This window comes from Sus scrofa, chromosome 15 (assembly GCF_000003025.6).
Source record: "Sus scrofa isolate TJ Tabasco breed Duroc chromosome 15, Sscrofa11.1, whole genome shotgun sequence".
NCBI lineage: Eukaryota > Metazoa > Chordata > Mammalia > Artiodactyla > Suidae > Sus > Sus scrofa.
Window position 1 is genome coordinate 79,185,905 of NC_010457.5, and position 25,544 is coordinate 79,211,448.

Genomic DNA, 25,544 nt, shown 5'->3' on the forward strand with positions numbered 1-25,544 from the left:
ACAGTGGCTATTGACTTAACCAAATATTACAGTGTAGTTGGATGCTTGGAGGACTGGGCAAGTGTGAGGTATTTATTTGTCTGTAAGGAGGTAAAGGATGGGGTCTGAGAACTAAGTCCTTATCTTCCACAGGGAGAAGTTTATAGGTAATTGCTGAAAATGGAACCATCAGGAAATAGCAACATAAACACATTCCTTAAGAAAGATGGATATAAAAATATCATATGAAATACAAATATCAGAATAAAACCCTAAGAGAGTTGAAATTAATTCCTTCTGAAGAGAGAATTGGATGTGGAGAGGGATGAGGCAAGGGAGTTCTATTTTTTATTATAAGCTTTGTAGTCCTATTTTATTTTTTATTCTTTTTATTCTTATTGCTTATTCTTATTATTCATTATTATTTATTATTTCATTATGTATTCTTATTTATTGTTTTTATTCTTATTTTTTATTAAAAATAATGACTAATAAAAATATAGACCTAGCATCAGTAACATGGAGGGACTCATGCGAGTAGTGTTTTGCATTTCATTGAACAAACCTGCCTTTAGGAACAAACTTGCATTATTCTGTGTAGCTACCTTTGGCACATTTTTAAATCTTACCTTTTTTTTGTTAGTTTGTTTCCAATAATGGAATATGAATTGAAGGCAAAGCTAGTAAGGTAAATTGTTGACTCAAATATGTACAGACTGTATCTGGGTACTGTGTTTATTTATGTAGACTCTAAGCTGTCTCTTAAACCTCAGAGGATAAACAGTCCTCTCTCTTGCCTTCTTCTCAAAGTAGTGCTGAGTTTGACTTCACTTAAGAAATCAGCATTCTTCGGTGACCTGATGTTCCTAAAATGGGATGGCTAGTCAGCTGCACATGAAGATCTTTGAGCTGACTGGGTACATCATTCAGCAAAGTTTTAGGTTGTTTATGAAGAAATGTTGTCAATTTATATCGCTGCAAACTGCCCCCTCCACCATGGTATTTTGAAAATCATCACACCCCACAAAACAATGGAAAGAGTAGCAAGACATTCACCTAGGTTCACCAGTTCTTAACATTTTGCCTCATTTGCTTCCTTCCTTTCTTTCCCCGCTCACTTTTTGGAGGATGAGGGGGCGTTGAACCCTTTTAGCTTGAATTGGAGATCTCATACTTTAATACATCTCCCAGTGTCCCAGTTCTAAGAACAAGGACATCCTTCTACAAAACCAAAATACCATGATTTGCCATTGATAAAATAATAGTATCTAACATATAGTTAATCGTCAAATTTCCCTAAAATCCTAGTAATACCTTGTATAGTATTGGTGGGGGGGGCAGAATCTATTCAGCGATCATGCATTGCATTTAGTCATGATATTTCTTTAACTCCTCCCTGCAGTAGAAGCTTCTCAGCTTGTTAAAAAAAACTTTCGTGACATTGACAGTTATGAGGAGCCCAGGGGAGTTGTTTCATAGACTGTCCTATACACATGGATTCATCTTTTTGCTTCCTCATTATAAGATTCTGGTCTACAATTTGGGAAGAATATGTACACAAACTTTTATTCATCTGCTTCTCATGCAGGTTCAGAATTTTAGACCTTTGTGTTCTGGTTTGTATGTTTTTGTTTTGTTTTGTTTTTCCTGCTGATCTATGGTTCAGCATAGGGTGTGAAGAATGACGACCCCCCCCCACACACACACACCTGGAGAGCAGGAAAACTCCTTAGACTGCAGAAAATATCACTGTAATAATCTTTGAGAGGTAATCTGTTCCTCTGGAAACAAGCATAATATTTTTTCAAAAAAATTCCTGGCAGAGTTCTCTGGATGACTTAATGTATTGTAATCAGGGGCAAATTTTCTGCTCTTTAATTAAGTTCGGCTCCAGGATACAATCCCGGGAGCCACTTCTGGAAAACACTTGGCCAGCCCTTCTCTCATCCCTTGCTTTTGGAATCCTAGCACCCAGTGCACGCTGAGGTTGCAGCCTTTGGGCCCTCCTGTGCCAGCATGCTCCGATGCTTAGGTTATGTATATTTTGTGGGAAGTGAGCACAAGACGGAGAGATGGCATGCCCCGGATGCCAGAAGGGCTGTGCAAGCCTGCTGCTGAGAGCACATCCTGTTTGTCGGGGCTTTGGGGTAGGAGACCTGGTGACACAGTAGCCTTCAGGCAGAGCTGCTCGGGATGTGCAGAAAGTGTGGCTGCAGGTTTTGTCCGGGGGGGACATCTGAGCTATTTCTCCGGGGCTGGCTGTGTTTCAGAGCCTGGACAAGTGGCTGTTGAATTTTGCACGGGCTGCCAGGGTAAGTGTTTTCATGTTGGTTTGTTTATATTCTTGCTTTTCTTCCTCCTAAGTCACCCAGGCTCTCTCTGGAAGTGTTGAGGGGCTTGGCATACCTTAGCCAATGTGGAATTCAGAGGTTTCCTTCTAACAGGTTTATAATCCAACTCTTCTCTTCCTTTCCCTCTGCAGATTTTGTGGAAGTATAATACTTTGTCATTATGAGATGTCGTCTCTCGGTACCTCCTTTGTGCAAATTAAATTTGATGACTTGCAGTTTTTCGAAAACTGCGGCGGAGGAAGTTTTGGGAGTGTCTATCGAGCCAAATGGATATCACAGGACAAGGAGGTGGCTGTGAAGAAGCTACTCAAAATAGAGAAAGAGGTAAGGTCTTTCCCTGCCATCAGAAGGGGTCATGATCGCACTTATGTAAGCTTTTCAACCTGGAGTCAGAGGTCATAAGCTGCCTCGGACCTAGCAAAACCTTTGGGGCTGATCCATGAGGCCGGTTCCCAATTTCCTTTCTGGGAGCCCCATAAATAGCAGTCGGTGCCACGTGTGCTTTAGGGTTGAGTTTTACCAGGGGTCATCTGAACCGAGAGGGTTTCTTTCCATGGCGTGAAAGACCTGAATGTTCTCTGAGCTCTCATCCTGGGGAGGTGAGCTTTCAGGCCTTGCTGGGCTTCAGGCTGTTCCCGGGTCAGCCAAGAGGGGTCAGTAAAGAGTAACATGTAAGGTTTTCATCCTTCTGTTTTCTGTTCATGAATTTGTGGTCTGCAGTTGTCTTTTGAAGAACCGAAAAGCATTATTTTTCTGCTGACAGATAAGCAGTACCAGCTTCTTGTATTTCACCTCTCCTTGAAGCCCAACATGATAGCCTGTTTAATAAAGGTGCTGGACAGAGAGCTGCCCTACTTGTAAAATCAGGGAAAAAAAAAAAAAGTCTTGACTTTCAGAGTCTGGGATTTGTGCTGCTCCTAGTTGAGCTCAAAACTCAAACACAGGCCCTTCATCTTTCTTTGGAAAGTGACACAGCATCGTCCCCACATTCAGTGTTGTACCTAAACCCACAATAAAGCTAATATTGCTCAGCTGACCTGCAGGGGCTCAGGGCATTGATAACTTTTAATAGCCACCCTTTGGAGTTTGTTTTGGTCATTTCTAATGATGTCCTGTCTTGGCTAATTATTGCTCTTTTCAATATCTTTGAAAAGTGAACTTTTCCATAAATATCTTTTAATCTCCTTGAATTATTTCTTTCTCTTTCTTTCTTTCTTTCTTTCTTTTTCTTTTTTTTTTTCATTAACTGCTGCCAGGGAGCCATAGCAACTGATTTGAGAAGGAAACCCACATGGAAAGCACTTTGTGGCATTTCCTCCCAGCACTGCTGTGTGACTGTGTGGTCACCAGCTGTGTTTCCGATTATTGAAGCCAAGTCAAAAGGACTAAGATATCTCTGCCCTGAAGTCTCTGTCACTTGTGGAAAGCTGTAAGAAGTGACAGCTTTGAAAGCCAGTGTCCCCCAAACAGAGGGCATGATGTAGAAAACGTTTCCTCCCCCTCATTTCTTATTCAACACATTTTTAAATAGCAGCCGAATAATAAAACCATTTCTTATTCTGGGCTGAGCCTAACTTTTCTCTATCTAGTGAACTCTGAAGCTGTGTATAGGCGAGCATGACTGTGCTTGTTTTATAGATTGGGAAATAGAGCTTTGAGAAATGTATTAAGCAGCCCCCATCAGAACTCCTGTCCTTCAGTTTTTAACTCTGGAACCTCTAGCTGCCCAGGTAAGAATAGAAAAGCTAGCAAATTCCATCAAATTTATATTCCAAGAAGTGTGTAAGTATATTAACATTTTTAAGGCCCAGGCAGTTTCAGTGCAGGGAACATGTTCTTATGTGATGGTTGGATTTGAGGAAGACTGTGAGGCATGCAACAGATTTTGATAGGAAAACAGTAGTAATTGCAACCCATTCACTCCACGCCCCCATTCATTCCCGCTGCGTTTTTTCTCTGTCTTTGAGAGAGGCAGGAAAATGACAGGAAAGCACAAGGTTGAAAGCAGGAACTGGTGGCGTTCCCTTCGTGGCTCAGGAGAAGTGAATCTGACTAGTATCCATGAGGACGAAGTTACGATCCCTGGCCTCACTCAGTGGGTTAAAGAGCGTTGCCGTGAGCTGTGATATAAGTCGCAGGTGTGGCTAGGATCTGGCGTTTCTGTAGCTGTGGTGTAGGCCGGCGGCTACAGCTCTTGATTCCACCCCTAGCCTGGGAACCTCCATATGCTGTGGGTGTGGCCCTAAAAAGACAAAAAGACAAAAAAAAAAAAAAAAAAAAAAAAAAGAAAGAAAGAAAGAAAGCAGGAACTGAAAACTGCCAAGTCCTGCTCTTGTGTAGATATTTAACCTGAGTGTCATTCAGAATTGGAGTTGATTACAGCAAACTGCAGGAGCATAACATAAACTTGTAAGCAGGAAAAACAGAAACTCAGTATCAGCTATGGGGCTCAGTCAGTCAGTGCCTGTGAGTGAATAAAAGACATGGTAAGTTATTTACTGCAAAGCGTCCCCACACTTACTGATTTAACATGCATTTAAGACGTGAACATTTTGACTAGGGGTTGGCAGTTATTAGAAAGGAAATATGCATTTCTTATGTAAATGTTTGTCATATTTTATGAACTGTATATTAGCCTGGTGGCTAGATGTTTTCTCAGTGATAAGATAAAGGTAATAAGCTCTGGATTTTTTCCAATAAATTGACTCGGTTCTGTGTCACTTGGTCATTTTTGCCAATGAGTCTTAGAAGAGTGGAACATTTAATAATATGTTTGTAGCTTACTCATGAAACTCCTTAAGAATGACCTGAGGAGTTCCTGTTATGGCTCAGTGGTAATGAACCCAGCTAGCATCCATCCCTGGCCTCGCTCAGTAGGTTTAAGATCCAGCATTGCCTCGAGCTGCGGTGTAGGTCACAGATGAGGCTCCGATCTGGCGTTGCTGTGGCTGTGGTGTAGGCCAGCACCTGTAGCTCCAATTCGACCCCTAGCCTGGAAACTTTCTTATGCCACTGGTGTGGCCCTAAAAGGACCAAAAAAAACCAAAAAGCAAAAAGCGCCCTGATATTTGATTAAATAAATGTTTTATGAAACGTGGATAAAATATATGCAAAAGTTTTTAACTTTGCTTAGGTGAGAGGATAGAAAATGCTGTTTATTTTCACTTTATTTGTAGATTCTCATTTAGTGAGTTTGTGTCACTTTCTTCTGCTTTGGGGGTATATATTACTTTTCTGATTTAGGAAAACAGAAAGAAAAATTGCACTTAAAATCTTGGTAGTTCTTTAAAACTCACTTTTTAAAATATTCATCCATTTGTTTCATTGTTTTGAGTCCCGTATAAGTAATATACAGTATTTGTCTTTCTCTAACTTACAACACTAAGCATAGTACCCTCTGGACCCAACTATGTTGTTGCAAATGGCAAGACTTCATTCTTTTTTATGGCTGAGTAGTATTCCATTGTAAATATATACCATCTTCTTTATCAGTTCATCTGTTGATAGACATGTAGATTGCTTCCATATCTTATAAAACTTCATTTTTTAAAAACTTTACACTTGGAGTTCCTGTTGTGACTGGTATCCATGAGGATACAGGTTTGATCCCTGGTCTTGCTCAACGGGTTAATAAGGATTCGGTGTTGCCGTGAGCTGTGGTGTAGGTTGCAGACATGGCTCAGATCCCACGTTGGTGTGGCTGTGGGGTAGGCAAGCAGCTACAGCTCTGATTCAACCTCTAGCCTGGGAACTTCCATATGCTGTGAGTGTGGCTCTAAAAAGACAAAAAAGTAAAAACAAACAGCTATATATTTTGTGAAAGAAACTATAAGGATGGCACCAAGAACTTTAGAATCCCACTGATTAACATTTTGCAACATTTGCTTTCTCTCTATATGTATTATTAATTTATATATATTCATACATATTTTTTACTGAACATGAGAGTAACTTGCAGATGCTATGTGCCTTTATTCCTGAATACTTTAGCTTCTCCCAAGAATAAAACCGTAATACAACTATCAAAAATTTAGCATCAGGAGTTCCCGTTGTGGCTCAGTGGTTAACGAATCTGACTAGGAACCATGAGGTTGCGGCTTCGATCCCTGGCCTTGCTCAGTGGGTTAAGAATCCGGTGTTGCCCTGAGCTGTGGTGTAGGTTGCAGATGCGGCTCGGATCCCGTGTTGCTGTGGTTGTGGCGTAGGCCATCAGCTGCAGCTCTGATTCGACCCCTAGCCTGGGAACCTCCATATGCTGCAGGAGCAGCCCTAGAAATGGCAAAAAGACAAAAAAAAAAAAAAAAAAAGAAATCAATACAGTAATATTGCCTATTACACAGGTCCATTTTTCAGATTTTCCAGTTGTCCAAATAATGGCTTTTTATGGCATTTTTCTCTCAACCCAGGGTCCAGTCCAGGATCCTGTACTGCATTTAATTGATACATCTTTTTGGTCTGCTTTATCTGTAACAGTTGGTCTGCCTTTGTCTTTTAAACTGTGACAGTTTTGAAGCATGCTGGAAAGTTTTGTAAAATGTCTCTCATTTGGGATTTATCTAATTTTCCCTCTCTCTTGCCTAGGTTAAGGGTATGTAGTTTCTGTAGGAAGCCTTCGTAGGGCATGTGTCCTTGGTGCATCTTAATGGAAGACCTACGATGTCAGTTTGTCCCATTATTGGTAATAGTAATTTTGAACCATTGGTTAAGAGGGGATCACCCAGTTTCTCACTGTAAAAATGCCTATTTGCTCATCCTAATTAATAATTAAGCTGTTGGTATATCCTCGAAATTATATAAATATCTTCTCTCAACTAACATTACCCCAGTGTCTTTTGCATCCATTGGTAATTCTTGTTGGAATTAAGTATTATTATGGCAGTTACTGTGTAGAAAGCAATAAGTTCTAGCATAAATGAGAGCCTTTCTCCCATCTTTCCTTCCTTTCTTATTTATTAATCCATTCATTCATTTATTTATTGTTGCATTGTAGACCTACGATACGGATTCTTTTTCAAATTCAAAATGTTATAGTTCATTACTGTTGTCATTCACTGTCACGCTTAAATTGTCCCCAATTTAGCAAGTTAAGAATCCTTTCAGGTTGCCTCCTGTGTCCTTTTGATAGGTCCCCATAATTTTTTTTAGCCTTTCCTTACTACCTGGCACAGAAGGATGTTCCAGGCTCAATTAGTTCCTGCCCATTCCAGCCCATTCAGCCGTTTCTTCAAGAAGCCCTGATTCAGGGGATCTGATTTAGCATATGGTATTTAGAACCAAGATTTGGGTACCAGATTTCACTTAAAAAAAGCCTTTGTTCTTTGGGGAGAAAGAATGGTTATAGATAAATCTGAGTCTCTAAAGCATTTAATTTAAAATCATACACCTGGATAGCTCTGATCGGTGATACACACTTGTTAGAAATGTAAAGTGATACGCTTTTTAGAGACGAGTTTAGCAAATATATTTTAAAAAATCTTAAAATGTTTACTTCCTTTGAGCCAGAAATTTTACTCTTAGGATTTTATCTGAAGGAAATAAGTAGAGATATACAGGAAGAAGGATGCAATAGGTTGTTCACTTCAGATAAATGACGGTGAAGAATTGGAAACAACTCAAGTGTCCTACAACAAATTATTGTTTAAAGTATGCTACATCTCACTCCCCACCCCCCAAAAAAGTAAATGAGAGAGGTGGTGAATGGGTTTGTTAACTGGATTGTAGGATTCCTTTCACAATATATATACATATATTGAAATCATCATATCAGATACTTTACATATATTATAATTCTACTTGTCAGTTATACATCAATAAAGATGAAAACGTATGCTACATCTGTATCACGGAATTCCATTGTATTTGGAAGAATACTTAAAGAACTAGGAAAATGCTCACAGTAAATAAGGTGTATAATATCATCCCAAGTGTCTGCTTGGTGTCTGGTGTTTATTTTTCTTATACTTTCTTTTGTTTTTTTGTAATTTTCTATTATGCTCCCATATTTCTTTTTTCTTTCAACTTTTTATTATGAAAAATTCCAAGCATAAAAGTTGAAAGGGTTTTATACTGAACATCTGTATGTCTACCATCTCAGATCTGTTATTTACATAAACACTGCTTTATCACATGTATGTCTATGTATTCTTCCATCCATCCATCCATCCATCCATTTTGATGCATCTCGAGATAAGTTGCAGGCGTCAGTACGTTTCCCCTTAAATACTTTAGTGTGCATATTATTACCAGAGTTCATTATGTATTTGCAGTTTTGTTTTCTTTAGAAGTAAAATGTACATACAGTGAAATACACATATCACTAAGTTTTGATGAACGTAAACGCAGTGTAACTCATATGTTTTGCTTTTATGTTCAGAAAAAAAACTCGAAAAAAAAATCACGGACAACCTTTGTCACTTTCTAGGGCTGTTCAAGTGAACTGAGTTTTATAAACCTCCTCAATATGTCACAGATCACACATTTTCCATTCTCAGTATGTGGTTTGAAAATGTTTAATGTTTCCTTTTACACTGCTTTCTCATAGCAGTGCTACAGGATTTTCAGTGGTCATTTAGCTTATGTTAGTTGCAGATTTACTTACCGAGCACTGTTTATTTTTGTTAAATGCTTTCTCACCAGGAAAAAAAAAATCTGATCTTAAAGATATATACCAAAGGTAAGAAAAGAAGCCATTATTGTATCTTTTTGGTAAATTCCAGGTGAGCTGAGATAAAACCAAACTCCTTAGAAATTGAAGCAGGGAGAGGGCAGAGAAAGACATGTGTATCCCAGCGTCCTTTCTAACCTCTGACCCACACGAGTGCTTCATCATCTTCACAGCATGAACCAGGCATGTCTGTGCCTGGTGCTTTTTCCTGTGGGGGAGGTGGAAGCTCATGAGCATTTGTGTTAACTTGAAATCTGTTGATCTTGAGCTAATAGTAGGAAACCAGATTTAAGTATGAGATAGGAAGGAAATATGCTTCCTTTTTATTTCCTCAAAAAGATGAAAAGGAAACAGAATCCTCAAAAGGGAAAGATGAGGCCCTTTCTTCATTTGCCTTACCTTTAGGAAGACATCACTCCCTTTATGTAAAAAAAATTTTTTGGAGTTCCCGTCATGGCTCAGTGGTTAACGAACCCGACTAGCATCCATGAGGTTGAGGGTTCGATCCCTGGCCTTGCTCAGTGGGTTAAGGATCCGGTATTGCCGTGATCTGTGGTGTAGGTCACAGATGTGGCTCGGATCCTATGTTGCTGTGGTGTAGGCTGGCAGCTGTAGCTCCAATTAGACCCCTAGCCTGAGAACCTCCATATGCTGCAGGTGCGGCACTAAAGAGACAAAAAAAAAAAAATTTTTTTTCCTACCAAATTTGACTTCTGTAGAAATGTTGAAAGCCAGATAAATTCAGGTTTTGAAATTTTCCCACAATGTAAATATTTACAGCTAAAGAGAGAAGATCAGAATATCAAAATTGGAGTTACCTGGTGGCTCAGTGGGTTAAGAATCTGGTGTTGTCACTGCTGTGGTGCGGGTTCAACCCCTGGCCTGGAACTTCCACATGCAGTGACATGGTCAAAAAACAAAACAAAACGAAAAACCCCACAAAACAAAATATCAAAATTGGTCCTAAGAATAGGAACGGTTAACTTTTTATGTGAAGGGGGAAATACCCATGTGAGAGAGAAAATACAGTCTTGAAATTGACACACAACTCAGAACCAAAAAGTAGAGCTTTTAGCAGACAGACTTTATCACCAGGACAGAGGTTAGTGCTTTATAGAATGCGAGTTACTGTTGTCGCTTATTAAGTTGTGGGAGACCCTTTTTCCTCTTCTTTGCAGTTCTCTAGCTGACTTTTTATTCACATATTATTTGCATTTGCTTTAGTTGTAAGAGAGCTATTTTAGTATTTTCCCCCGTCCCTGAAAACAATAGTGAAGAATAATACTACATTTACTTTCTTTGTAAATCCTTTCTGCATTTGAATGTATCGATGGGACCAGGACAAACAAAAATTAAGTATCTTGGATACTTGATGGCTACTGTTGAGTTATGGCAAAGTTTCTGTAATAATTTGTCCAAAATGGTGCTCAAGAATGACCACTTGGTATTTTTAAGCATCACTAGGTTGGACTTAACTCTGCCAGAGCTGAGAGTTCCTGTTGTGGCTCAGCAGTAATGAACCCAACTAGTATCCATGGGGATTTGGGTTTGATCCCTGACCTTCCTCAGTGGGTTAAGGATCCAGCTTTCTGTGAGCTGTGGTGTAGGTTGCAGATGTGGCTTGGAGCCCCTATTGTTGTGGCTGTGGTGTAGGCTGGCAGCTACCAATCTGATTTGACCCCTAGCTTGGGAATTTCCATGTGCCATGGGTGCAGGTGCGGCCCTAAAAAGGCAAAAGGGACAAAAAATAATAATAATAATAATAATTAACTATGCCAGAGCCCACATTTTAAGTTCTCTTTTCAAGTCCCTGTATTCTCAATACCTAATTTGTCTCTTATAGCATCTCCACGTACCTAGCCTTTCCCTCTTCTCTCAGGAGTCCCTTCATGAGTTATTATTTAAGAAAACTCCATGCAGAATTTTTCTGTCTCCAGTCACAATGGGCTCATTCTGGACTCTATTCATTTCGGTCAGTGGTTCTCAAAGTGTGGCCCATAGACCAAAAGCATCAAGCATCACCTGGGAGTTTATTTAAAAAGCAAAATTCTTGGGCCTCACCTGACTCCTACTGAGTCAGGAGCTCTGGTGTGTGAGGCCTGGCAGTCTGTGCTATAGCAAGCTCTCCAGACGTTGTACCTAGAATGCAGGCAATTAGTATGTTAACTCCAGTTTGGAGTTTTAGGTACCTTGTGAATGGGAAGAATTTTGTTGTTAGAGGCATTTATTTATTTAGTTAGTAATCTATCTTTTTAGGGCTGCACCTGCAGCATATGGAGGTTCCCAGGCTAGGGGTGTAATCAGAGCTGTAGCCGCCGGCCTACACCACAGCCACAGCAACGCAGGATGTGAGCCGTGTCTGCGACCTACACCACAGTTCTTGGCAATGCTGGATCTTTAACCCACTGAGCGAGGCCAGGGATGGACTCTGCGTCCTCGTGGATCCTGGTGGGGTTCGTTCACTGCTGAGCCATGACAGAAACTCCTGTTAGAGGTTTTTGGGACCTGTAAATTCACCACGTTCAGGTGACCACCTGTGCCCAGGCTCTGCCCGGCACCATCACAAGGCATTGCCTTGAACATCACCTGGGCGCAGTGAACTCGAGGCAGACTCCGGCCTGGCAAGCATGCAAATCCTCAGGCCGGCGCCTTCAGATTCCAAACCTCCACTCAGGTGGAGATGCAGACTTTCTAGCTTTGTCTTTCATATTCTGACCTGAACGCCACCATCCTATCTAGCCATTTTTTTTTTTTTTTTTTTTTTGGTCTTTTTGCCTTTTCTAGGGCAGCTTCCCACAGCATGTGGAGGTTCCCAGGCTAGGGGTCAAATCAGAGCTGTAGCCACTGGCCTACGCCAGAGCCACAGCAACTTGGGATCCAAGCTGCGACTATGACCTACACCACAGCTCATGGCAACAAGGGATCCTCGACCCACTGAGCAAGGCCAGGGATCGAACCTGCCATCTCCTTAACCCACTGAGCGGGGTCAGGAAATGAACCTGCGTCCTCATGGTTCCTAGTTGGATTTGTTAACCACTGAGCCACGACGGGAACTCCCTGTCTAGCCATTCTTCTGTCTTGCTTTCCTTCCATTTCTATAACCTTGTCTACATTCTTTCCTTCACCTGTAATACCTCTGTCTTCTCTGCCTGGGAGGTCCTACTCCTTCTTCAGCTCAGATTTCTTTCTTCCTTCTCTGTGAAACATCCTCAGGCCCCACCAGCATAATTTTTCTCTTTTTCCTCTGAATCTATACCAGTTAACAACACTCCCCCCTCTAATTTGACCTGTGATTAAAGCTGCCTTGTGACCTAGAATTATTGTAATTGCCACTTAACTTTTCACATGAACACAGGGGAAGACTTGAGTAACTATCAGCTGGATTTTCACACCCATACTCTAAAATCAGGATAGCAGATAATGTCCTAGTTTGTGAACATTTCAATTTGTGGGTTCTTGGAACTTAGGTTGAAAAGGAAGGCCACACTTACAATCTGCAGGCAAGAGCCATGACAAGGCTCAGCGTGGATGTGGAAGGGCAAGCACGTATGTGCAGTGACATCCACATCCCTGATGTGAGCTCCCTGAGGGCAAGAACGGCCATTGCTTTTGTCACTGATGCTGTCACCATCCTGGTCATCATCACGGTATCAAGTACAGCTGCCACAATGAGCTGATCGCAAGGTTAGGGGATTTCCATCACTGCCCTCTTCGTCTTCACAGTTGTCTTGTAAGATTATAATCTCCATTTGATGGATCAGAAAGTAAGGCTCAAAAAGGGAAATCGGAGTTCCTATTGTGGCTCAGTGGTTAACAAAGCCAACTAGTATCCATGAGGACGGAGGTTCAGTTCCTGGCCCCACTCAGTGGGTTAAGGATCCAGCGTTGCTGTGAGCTGTGGTGTAGGTTGCAGATGTGGCTCAGATCCTGTGTTTCTGTGGCTGTGGTGTAGACTGGCATCTTCAGCTCCAATTAGCCCCTAGCCTGGGAACCTCCATATGCCATGGATGCGGCCCTAAAAAGACAAAAGACAAAAAACAGAAAAAAGGAGGGGGGGAATCCCTGGTGGTGCAGCAGGTTAAGGATCTGGCGTTGTCACTGCTGTGGCTTGGGTTGCTACTATGGCATGGGTTCGATCCCTGGCCCAGGAGCTTCTACATACTGAAGGCTTGGCCAAAAAAAAAAAAAAAAAAAAAAAAAAAAAAAAAAAAAATTAAGGCTCAAAGAGGTTAAGTAACCTGGCTAATAGCACCCTTCTTGCCTGCGTCACAGCACCCAGCTCTGTGCTTGCTCACAGTAAAGTATTTGTTCCATGACACTTGGAATCATGTCACAGTAGACTTCCCTCTCATTCAGCAAAGATATCCTGAATTGATGTATCTACATTTACTTCATTTGCTCCTTTTGAGCTGTGAAGAGAATAGAGCACATCTGTATTTACTGTATCACTTGCTTTCAGCTACATAGTAACAGAATTCTTTGTTTGATTGTTATAAATGCCTTTACTTTTATACCTTTTTTAGACTGGCATGCCATTTCTACCTAAGGAGTTTTAAACATTTCTCTGTGCCATGCTTTGACTTTGCACTACATACATAAATCATCACTTTAAATTAGAAAATAAACAATGTAAAACAATAAAATAATGAATCATTTTACTTAATCATTAATGGAGTCACCATCCAGAGATGTGTGTGTGTGTCTATGTCTGTCTGTCTGTCTGTCTGTCTGTCTAGGAGACATTGTTTTTTTTTTTTTTTTGCTTTTTAAGGCCGCACCCGAGGCATATGGAGGTTGCCAGGTTAGGGGCTAAATTGGAGCTGAAGCTGCCAGCCTGCACCACAGCCACAGCAATGCAGGATCTGAGTCGTGTCTGCAACCTACACCACAGCTCACGGCAACGTCAGATCCTTAACCCACTGATCAAGGCCAGGGATTGAACCCACAATCTCATGGTTCCTAGTCAGACTTGTTTCCACTGCTCCACAAGGGGAACTCCGAGACATGCTGTTACTGTGAATGTGTAATCGAAGACACCTTAAAGTGAAGGGCTATAAAGAGATATAGAAAATTGGACACATTGAACAAATATGTAAATTAAAAGAGTAAGTATGTACTACGGTGATACTTAAGGTGATACAAACCTTGTGGAAAAGGTGTAACCTTAGACTGAGGAAAAGCTATAAGAATGTCTTCTCCCGGGATAAAGAGAAGTTTAGAAAGTAACTTATAATTATTAATAATTATAAATAATTTTCTTATCATGTTATATGAAATGCAGTCACATTAAGAAAACATCGCTCTGATGTTTCCATATCATAGATGTGATTATAAAAATGTTTTATTTGTAAGAAAAAGCCCCTGTCCTTCTTATTTTTGTTTCTTAGTCATTTAAAAATTTTTGAATCCTTTCAAAACTTTGTTATATTACATATTTACTTACATGTGGGGGTTATTTTTGATTTGCCATATGAGGAACATTATTACAATGGCTATCTCAGCTTTTCATTAGTTATTGTTGATCTCAGTATATTAAGCAATAAACATTTCAGTTAGCTAATCATTTTTCTCCAGCCATGCTCTGAGTATTGTACGGAAATCAAACCAATAAATGTATTCCAGTAAGCTCTTATACCCTGACTAACAGGTGTTATACAAAGCTAGGCTCTTGCTCAGGAAGAAAAATAGTATGAGCATGAACTGAATTTATGAGAAACACAAAGCCTAATGTAGAGAGAACAATTAAACTGAAAAGTGGGAGGAGAGCCACTCATGAATATTTCAGAAAGTTTTAAAATAGATATGATTAGTTCTTAGTCTTTGGAATAGAATTATATTATTTAAGTATTAAAAAGGTGCCTAGTATTTTCTTCTCTGCTTTCTAGTGAAGAATGTTTCTCACATGAAATTATCTAAGAGAGGCCTCTTATCAGTGTGTGTGTGTGTGTGTGTGTGTGTGTGTGTGTGTGTGCGCGCGCGCGCTTTGTTCCTACTCCTGGTTAGGACGTCCAGTTTCTGTTTGAACACTGTCATTGATGACCTGTAAGATGCAAGTTGTTCAACTTTGGAACAATTTAATTCTTAGAAACTTCTGAATAATACAATGTCCAGTCATGGATACTGGTCTCTTCCTTTTGGGCCACACAGAACAGATCTTACCCTCCTCCTTCCCATGTGTCAATCAATAAATGCATAGGGCATAAGTAAAATAATACACATAATGACCACATCTTAGCTTTCTCTTCTTGTGTAAGATCTTCCGAAAGGTGTTGCTCTTCCTGAATCTACAGAGGAGAAGAGCCTGCCATTCCTAGTCTACTTCATTCCTAGCCTTTTTTTCCTCCATGTTTGGCTGATCTTTTGAGCTCTTAATAAACTAGTTTGTCTTTGAATAAAAGATTTTGTTTTGTGGCAGCTAGGCAGGATTTTCCTGACCGTGGTTCTTATGTGGTTGGGTTTTGTTTTGTTTTGTTTTGTTTTTGTTTTTGAACATGTTTACATGAAAGGAATTCAAGATGCTTTTTCTTTGCGGCGTTAATATCAGATGTTCACTGATTCATGACCTGAGAGAAAGGAAGGTGTCCCGAATGAAATGAGACTGCCAGAATCTTAATGACTTGAAAATATAACTCCTACCCCTGATACTGGTCTTCAGGAAAACAGTGCTTGGTAAAATTAGCTCTATCACAGCAGCCGCACTGATAAGGATGAACATGTCTGGCAAGTGTTTGTGCAGGCTCTGTTAAAGGAGGAGGGGACAGTACAACTGATCTGCCTTTGTAGACATGATATTAAACAGTAAATGAGCAAAATCAGTGTAACTCGCCCAATTTTAAAAACATGCAGGATGGTGCCTCCTTTAGTGGGAACCAGTTGCTTCTGTTACTGGAACTATAGACATGGAGTCCACCTTAAGAAGTAGGTACTCATTTTAGGAGTTCCCATCATGACTCAGTGGTTAGCAAATCCGACTAGGAACCATGAGGTTGCGGGTTTGATCCCTGGCCTCGCTCAGGGGGTTAAGGATCCGGTGTTGCTGTGAGCGGTGGTGTAGGTTGAAGATGCAGCTCAGATCCCGCGTTGCTGTGGCTCTGGCTTAGGCTGGTGGCTACAGCTTCAATTAGACCCCTAACCTGAGAACCTCCATGTGCCATGGGTGTGGCCCTAGAAAAGAAAAAAAAAAGTATGTATTAATTTTAGTTTGCCTCATTGGATGGGTGTTTTAAAATATAATACATAATTGAGTTAACATCTAAACTAACTTCTCCTAAACTAATGAGCTGCCTACCAAATCTTTAAAGTTCTGAAACTGGAGACTCTTTTTTCCCCTTAAAAATCTCAGGAGAGTTTCTTAACTTCAAAATAAGGCCCTAAGTGTAACCTACATTCTTCCTTGGGAAACACTTTATACCCAAAGAAACCTGGGAATTGGGGTTAAGGCCCTGGAATCTGTCTCCGAACAGTGAAGATACATGGGAAATTCTGATTCTAGACAGACTTACCCTAAGTGCTAATCAGACCAAGAACAGACCTTAGTAAGAGAGCAAGACATTAATAGTAACTGGATTTGAGAATTCCCTGGTAGCTCAGTGGGTTAAGGATCTGGTGTTGTCACTGCTGTGGTGTGGGTTTGATCCTTGGCCTGTGAACTTCTGCATGCTGTGGGCATGGCCAAAAAAAATAGTAACTGGATTTGGGGGTGTGGAGCATTAAAAATTTATACTCTGCCTTTTCTTTTCAAAACAAAGATTGTTGGCAGGTAGAATAAGCATGTTTTTGAGGTTTCAAGGAAGATGCTTTGTATCCAAGAATCTCCTTCACCTGAATGTAGCATAAGGAAATACAAGAAAATGAACATTTCTTGAGTTCTTGTCATTGACGGACTCTGTTCCATTCCATTTATATATGTTCTCTATTTAGTCCTATTGCTGATGCCTCAAATTTTAGTATTGTAATTTCATCCTTTAAGATAGTTTTCCCTCGGAGTTCCCTTCGTGGCGCAGTGGAATCTGACTAGGAACCATGAGGTTTTAGGTTCTATCCCTGGCCTCTCTCAGTGGGTTAAGGATCCGGCATTGCCATGAGCTGTGATGAAGATTGCAGGCTCGGCTCAGATCCTGCGTTGCTGTGGCTGTGGTGTAGGCTGGCAGGTGTAGCTCTGATTGGATCCCTAGCCTGGGAACCTCCATATGCCATGGGTGCAGCCCTAAAAAGGCAAAAAAATTAAAAAAAAATTTTTTTAAAGATAGTTTCCTTTAATAAAATTGCAAATACCACTGAGAAAGGAAATAAGTTAGTAACACCTCAGAGTAAGTGACATTTGTGATTTTTTTTTTTCCTGAGTACATAGCTTTCTAGGAGAGCAGACACATAATTGATGTTGCAGGAAACTGTGTCCTGCACAGATCACAGATTACTAGGAAATCTCCTTTTCTTTCTTTTTCTTTCTTTCCTTCCTTCCTTTTTTTTTAATTTATTTTTATTTATTTATTTTTATTTTTTTTGTCTTTTTGCTATTTCTTGGGCCGCTCCTGCGGCATATGGAGGTTCCCAGGCTAGGGGTCCAATCGGAGCTGTAGCCACCAGCCTACGCCAGAGCCACAGCAACGCAGGATCCGAGCCGCGTCTGCAACCTACACCACAGCTCACGGCAACGCCGGATTGTTAACCCACTGAGCAAGGGCAGGGACCGAACCCGCAACCTCATGGTTCCTAGTCGGATTCGTTAACCACTGCGCCACGACGGGAACTCCCTTTTTTTTTTTTTTTTTTTTTTTTTTTTTTTTTTTTGGTCCTTTTGGCCATGCCCATGGCACGTGGTAGTTCCCAGACCAGGGATTGAACCTACACCACAGCAGCAGCCCGGGCTGCTGCAGTGCCAGTGCCAGATCCTCCTTAACCCATTGTGCCTCGAGGGAACCTCCAGAAACCTGTTTCTCTGTTTCTGTCATCCAGCAAATATTGAGTATTTATTACATGCCGGGTACTATTCCATATACTCAAGTCACATCATTAATAAAATAGACAAATATTCATGTCCTTTTAGAGGTTACCTTTACATGTGGGAGATAAAAAAATAAACACAAGTTTATATTAAAACACTACAAAGGCCTTTACCCCTCTTAAATATGGGCTGAACTTTGTCACTCACTTCCAAAGATGAGAGTATAGAAAAAGAAAAATTATTAACTTTACAGTGGACAAAGCTGGTAAACACTGCCTGAACCAAGTGATCAGTGTTTATATCCCTCATGTTAAGTCATGCTGGGAACCTGTAACCCCAGGATGATGTGATGAGGAAACTGCCTCCTCTCTGTGGTCCTCTTCCCCCAAACTCATAACCCCAGACTAGTCATGAGGAAAACATCAGATAAACTCAAATTGATGGACCTTCTACAGAATACCTCAAAGTTAGTAGGTCTTGAGAAACAATGAAAGACTGAGAAAGAATCACAGGCCAGAAGAGATTAGGGAGGCATGAGGACCAAACATAATATGCAGTATCCTGAATTGGATTCTAGACCATGGTGGGGGGATATCCATGTTGAAAATGGTGCCATCCAGATAAAACCTGGAGGTTAGTTAATAGTAGTGGACTAATATTGGCTTCTTAAAAATGCACCCTGGTGATGCAGCATGTTCAAACTAGGGGAAACAGGGTGAGAGGAATGATCTGTATTATCTTTGCCACTTTTCTGTAAATCTAACGTCATTCCAAAATAAAAATTTTATATTAAAATAGTGAGGAAAGACAGAGCAACGTGAAGCAGATCATGAGGTCCAGTGTGGGGCTGGTGTTGCAAATTTAAATGGGCTGGTCTGGGTAGACCAAGTTGAAAAGGTGGTATTTGAGTAAAAGTTTCAAGTAAGAGAGGGATGCTTATGTGGGGATAACAGTCCACACGGGGGGAAAGTCACAAATGCCAGGTGGGAGCATACCTAGTGTGTTGGAGAAATAGTGAGAAGGCCATTGTGGCCGGAGTGGAATAAGGGAAGGAATGAGAAACAGGAAATGGGACCAGAGAGCTACCATTGCAAAGTGGTGTGGCACTTGTAGGCAGTGATAAGAGCTTCTGATTTAGTTATTTTTTATTTTTTTGTCTTTTAGGGCCACACCCACAGCATATGGAGGGTCCCAGGCTAGGGGTCCATTTGGAGCTGTAGCCACCACCCATGCCAGAGCCACAGCAGTGCAGGATCTGAGCCGCATCTCCAACCTATACCACAGCTCATGGCAGGGTCAGGGATTGAACCCTCATCTTCATGGATGCTAGTAGGGTTTGTTAACTGTACTATGACTGGAACTCCCAGCTTCTGATTTAAATTGGAAGAAAATGCTGAGAGTTTGGAGTAGGGAAGTGGAATTATTTGACTTAGGTTTTAATATGACCACTCTAGATACTCTGTTGAGAAGAGACTATATGGGGCAGAGACAGGAGCAGAATGGCCAGTTAGGGTTATAACCCAGATGCGGAGATGTTTGTGGCTGGGCCCAAGAAGGTTACATTGGAGGCAGTCAGGAGTAGTGGAATTCGGGGTGTATCTTAGAGGTAGATTTAATGAAATTTGCTCACTGGTTGGATGTGGTGGGTGAAAGTGGAGTCAAGGAAGTCACAAAAATACTGCACTGAGGAGATAGAAGGATGTATTTGCCATTGTGGGAGATGGGGATGAGCAGGTTTGTGAGAGCAGATCAAGAATTCATTTTTGATACAAGCAATGAACAATTGGAATTAGCCATCTTTAAAAAAAAAATACCATCTACAGTGCAACAAAAATATGAAATAGTTGGAAATAATCCAAATGTCCATCAACAGATGAATGGAAAAAGAAAATATGGTGTATGTATATAATTAAACAGTATTCATTCCTTAAGAAAGAAATTCTGACACGTGCTACAACATGGATGAATCATGAAAACAGTATTCTAAGTGAAACAAGCCAAACACAAAAGGACAAGTATTGTATGGTTTTACTTATATGAGAATAGGCAAATTCAGATACCGAAAATAGAATAGTGGTTACTAGGGGCTGTGAGGAGGGATGAGTTGTTTAATTGGTACAAGGTTTCTGGTTGGGATGATGAGCAAATTCTGGAAATGGATTAGTGATGATGGCTGTGCAACAATGTGAATGCACTTAATGTGTTGTACACTTAAATGGTTAAAATGGTAAGTTTTATATTATGTACCACAACGAAAAAATAAATACTATTTCAGAAAACAATATAAAATACTAAATGATACATTTAACAAAAGAATTGTGCAGGATCTTTACACTGAAAACTATAACACATTGCTGAGAGAAATGGAAGATGACAAAGTAAATGGAGAGATATTACTATGTTTATAGGTCAGAATATATGCTACCAAAATGTCAGTTCTCCTCACAGACTCACAGATTCCAAAAACAGACTTTTGGTTACCAAAGGAGAAATGTGGTGGGGAGGGATAAATTAGGAGTTTGGGATTAACATATACACACCACTGTATATAAAATAGATAATCAACAAGACCTACTGTATAGCACAGGGATCTCTATTCAGTATTCTGTAATAACCTATATGGGAAAAGAATCTGAAAAAGAATGGATATATATGTCTATATAACTGATTCCCTATGCTGTACCCCTGATGCTAACACAACATTGTGTATCAACTATATTCCAATATAAGGTAGAAGTTAAATAAAAAGAAAAAAAAAATTGAAGGCGACACAAAGAAATGGAGATATTCTGTGCTTGTGGATGTCATATGGCCTGCAGCAATCTGCAGATTCAATGCAATCCCTATCAAAATCCCAAGGATATTTTTCACACAAATAGAACAAAAAATTTAAAAATTTATTTCAAACCACAGAAAACCCCCAAGAGCCAAAGCAAGGCTGGGGAAAAAAGAACAAAGCTGGTTTCACACTCTCTGACTTTATATTATAAAGCTGTAGTAATCAAAACAGCATGGTATTGGCAGGAAGCAATGGAACAGCACCGAGAGCCCAGAAATAAACTCACAAACATGGTCAGTTAATCTATGAAAATGGAACAAAGAACAAACAATGGAGAAAGGATAGTCTCAAAAAAAAAAAAAAAATGGTGTTAGGGAGTTCAGTGCAGTAGAAACAAATCCAACTAGGAACCATGAGGTTGTGGGTTCCATCCCTGGCCTCCCTCAGTGGGTTAAGGATCCAGCATTGCCATGAGAAGTGGTGTGGGTCACAGACACAGTTCAGATCTGATGTTGCTGTGGCTGTGGCATAAGCTGGCAGCATAGCTCCAATTTGACCCCTAGCCTGGGAACTTCCATATGCCTGGGTGCGGTCCTAAAAAGCAAAAACAAAAACAAAAATGTTGGGAAAACTGGACAGCCACGTGCCAAAAAAAAAAAAAAAAAAAAAAAAAAAATTATATGCTTGGATTACAGTTTGACAATATCTATATAATTCATTATATACTTTGAGTATAGAATTTTATAAACTCAAGATCCAGTCATTTGTATTTTGTATGCCTTAAATGTATGCAATTTTTATTTGTCAATTATGCCTTAACAGATCTGGAGGCACAAAGTCAGAGGGGAGGATTAAGTAAGGTCCTAAAAATAATCAAGATGTACACCTTAAATCTACATAATTTTTGTCAAATATATTTCAACAAACATTTTTTTTCTGTAAAAAAAAAAAGATGACAGTTCTCCTGAAGTTGATTTGTATATTCATTACAATCCCAGTCATAACACCAGCCAGTTTTGGGTAGAAATTGATAAGCAGGTGGTAAAACATATATGGAAATGCGAAGGACTTGGAATAGCCAAAGCAAGTTTAGAAAAGAAGAACCGTGTTGGAGGACTTATACCACTGCCTTGTATCAGTACTTAATATAAAGCTACAGTTCCCCCATACTGTGTGGTATCATGCTGTTTAGATAGAACTGTAAAACAGAAGAGAGTCTAAACATAGACCCATATAGATTTGGTCAGTAGATTTTTGAAAAAGGTACAGAGTCAATTCGGATGTGGATGAAACAATGAGGAAAAGATCAACAGATAGGGCTTGAACAGTTAGTGTCTCTATGGAAAAACAGCAACAAAAAAAATGGAGAACCACTGAACTAGGGAACAGTGGTTGACTGCTGAGCAGTGATAATGGTGTTTTCTCCGGCTCTATTCAGCTCAACAGGTTCAGGAGTAGACAGAGAATTGGGTAGGAGTCTATGATTTGCCATGGGATTCAAGGGAGATGAAGAGGGGAAGCAGATACCTGGGAAGGGTGTTGCACTGAGAAGGCACAGGACCTGGTGACTTAGAGGCTTGGGGATTGTTGGAGTCCAGGGAGTAGAGGCAGCGAGCTGGAAGTCTAAGAAGAGAGATGGGTGGATTTTGGATGAAGGAGGGCGTAGTTACTGGTCCTGCAGGGTCTAGGGTGCGACCAAAGGAATGCATGACTTGGGTGTGATGAAGGATTAGGTTGTTGCCAGAGAGTTCGGGGACTTGAGAGGACAAGTGTTAGAGGCTCCTACGTGTGCGTGTGAACATTCCCACACTGTGACACAGGAATCATAATTGGAGAAAATGACAGTGAGCTAGGAGCTGAAATCATCAAGCAATGAAGGGGAGCTCTCTGGAATTGGTGTCTGTTGATGCCTGTGAAGGATGATGGGTGATGCAATCTAATGACGGATTCAACTTGTAGGGAGGGGAAGGGAGGGCTGTCTGGAAGCCCGTGATGAGGAGCCAGGAGGACGCTTTGTTCCCTTCCAGGCCTCATGGAGCGAGTGCTGAAAGAGACAGACTGGCTGCCATGGGGACGCCTGCAGAGGAGCGCCAGCTCCTGTCAGAAGATGTAGGAAAGTAAACTTTCCTGCATCTTCTAACTGGTGATGGCGTGTGAGGGCATGGTGACAGGGAGGGCTTCAGGGTTGGGGAAAGGTGGGCAGTGGGGTCCAGCTGGAGTGTGCGAAGTCCCTTAAGAAGAGATGAGGGCAACCTGGGGCCTGGATTGTCTTGTGGTGATGACATAAACAGATGAGGGGACAGTGAGAGTGCTGGAGTTCTCAAGACACATAGCAGTGGTGGCCGTGGGAGTAGATGTTAGGGCTCTCCTGGCCTTAGGAGTTTGACAGGAGAGACTTCAGGAAGATTTTTTGACTATGAACATCTGTCCAGCAGCCCAAGAGATTTTTCTTAACTCTAGGTTTTGTGATTAGTGGTATCTGGCATTTGGCAGTGACTCTCTGAGCAGATAACTGAGAACAAAGCCATTCTAGAGGAAGAAACTAGGAAGCCAAAAACCAGGAGCAACTTCTTGCCAGTGTGTCCTTAAGGAAGAATCAATCTAGGGCGTCCCCTTTGTGGCCCAGCAGTGACAAACCTGGCTGGTATCCATGAGAACACAGGTTCGATCCCTGGCCTTGCACAGTGGGTCAGGGATACGGTGCTGCTGTGAGCTGTGGTGTAGGTTGCAGACGTGACTTAGATCCTGAGTTGCTGTGGCTGTGGTATAGGCAGGCAGCTACAGCTCCAGTTCAACCCCTAGACTGGGAACTTCCATGTGCCAAGGGTGCAGTCCTAAAAAAACACACATACACATACACACACGCAGACAGCGCTTAGGGCCAGATAGATGGAAGGGCACGCCACTTGTGTCTACAAAAACCTTTCCTGAATTTCTCATTTCTCATTTCAGGCCCATCTGTACAGTTTCTCCAACTCACCTAGCTGAATTGTCTACCTTCGCAAGATACTTCTAGAATTCACTTTCAGAAACACACTTCAGATTTTAGATTTTTGTTTTTCTTCATGAAAAGTATCTTTCAGTTTGGGGCCTCATTTGATACAAGAGTATCTCTCCTGTCCTTGTAGAATGGGAAACCTAGATGTGGGTGTGAGGTGTGATATATATTTGTTTCCTCTAAAAGAATTTTTTTTTTTAACAGCTGCACCTGTGGCATATGGAAGCTCCTCGGCTAGGAGTCATGTTGGAGCTGCAGCTGCTGCCCTACGCCACAGCCACAACACTGGATCTGAGCCACATCTGTGACCCATGCCTCACCTTGTGGCAATGCTGGATCTTTAACCCACTGAGCAAGGCCAGGGATCAAACCCACATCCTCAGGGATACTAGTCGGTTCTTATCCTGCTGAGCCACAATGGGAACTCCTAAAGGAATGTTTGATGAGCCTCTTCCTTTTAAGATATTAATTCAATCATAAGACATGATAAGTAAAATCAGTAACCTTTTTAACTTTAAAAAGAAAGCCCCCCCCCCTTTTTTTTTGGTCATTTCCAGGGCCGTACCTGCGGCATATGGAGGTTCCCAGGCTAGGGGTCAAATCAGAGCTATAGCCGCTGGCCTACACCACAGCCACAGCAATGCGGGATCCGAGCCACGTCTGCGATCTACACCACAGCTCACGGCAACGCTGGATCCTTAACCCACTGAGCAAGGCGAGGGATCGAACCCGCAACCTCATGGTTCCTAGTCGGATTCGTTAACCACTGTGCCACGACGAGAACTCCAAGAAAGTCCTTTTTAATACAACTTTTCAATCAAAGTAAGTGGTGTCCCCTTTGACCACATCAGTTCATAAGCCACATAGGATTATGAAGTCTGTTTTTTCCTTTGCTACCACCCCTCAGCACCGTTTTTCACACACCTGCTTAAACCGCTTCATCTTGCATCCGTTCCTCCCTTCCTTGATTTCTGTACCTGCCTCAGTTATTGTCTCTGTCCTGCCTTTGACCATCAACCATCCTGAGTGAATAAGGACCCCTGAGCCGACTGCTGACTTTCGTCACTGCTGTTTTCATGACTTTCAGCTCCACTTCCCTTTTGCCACTTATGGGTAAAACCTCATAGCTTAGAACCAACCACCCCACCTTCAGAACAGCAATCTGAGCTTCTCCTCTCTGCCCATAATTTATTTTACCCTGTCTTCCAGCAGCCCTGCTTTTCTTCATCCTTATCATGACATCCAGCCTTTATTCTCCGAGCTCAGCCCTCCGTTTTAGATACACTTGCCTCCAGGCCTGCTGGTTTCCCACCATGGGCTAATTTCAGTGTTCTCCTCTTTAATCCTGCTTAATCCCTTTCTTCTTATCTCCTTGACCTGTCCCTTGAAGACAAATGCAATGGCTTTATGCCTCTCTGCATCCCCTTGCATAAGGTTCATTCTTTTCTCAACAGGCAAACGCATGTTAACATAGCTTGTCAACAGGCTTAGTTTTAATAACCTTTGGCTGCGTTAAAAACTAAACCTGCCGTCACAGGACAAATGTTTACAACACTGAGGAACTCAACTAATGGAATTGTAGGCTCTGTAGTTTTAAATCAGGGCTGCAAACTCCAGAGTTACTTAGAGTAATTTAAAGGAGGAAAGTCAGCCAGATGTCCTCGTACCATGGGAAGGAGAGGGCACTAGGGAAGTGGCGAGGTTGTGCCCCTGCCACTGTGTGTGGCTGTGTGCTAGTCCATCAGGGTTGTCGCTGGTGACCATGGAACAGTCTGGTAGTTCATGGGTGTATCTGTCCTGAAAGTATGTTGCCCACATGGTATTTTAAT

The 25,544-nt window shown here is 41.3% G+C and overlaps 1 protein-coding gene across 6 annotated transcripts in view; it reads left to right on the forward strand.

Annotated features, from left to right (window-relative positions):
- Positions 1-25,544, forward strand: part of MAP3K20 (mitogen-activated protein kinase kinase kinase 20) — a 204,077-nt gene that overhangs the window by 11,461 nt on the left and 167,072 nt on the right. For 4 of the 6 annotated variants that reach the window (XM_021075200.1, XM_013990583.2, XM_021075199.1 and 1 more), the window contains exon 2: positions 2,462-2,654. In XM_021075200.1, the coding sequence (XP_020930859.1) occupies positions 2,496-2,654 (159 nt within the window). In that variant the 5' untranslated portion in view covers positions 2,462-2,495. Of the gene's footprint in view, positions 1-1,885; positions 2,292-2,461; positions 2,655-25,544 lie in introns of those variants that run through there. The other 2 variants (XM_021075198.1, XM_021075201.1) reach the window with 2 other exon arrangements.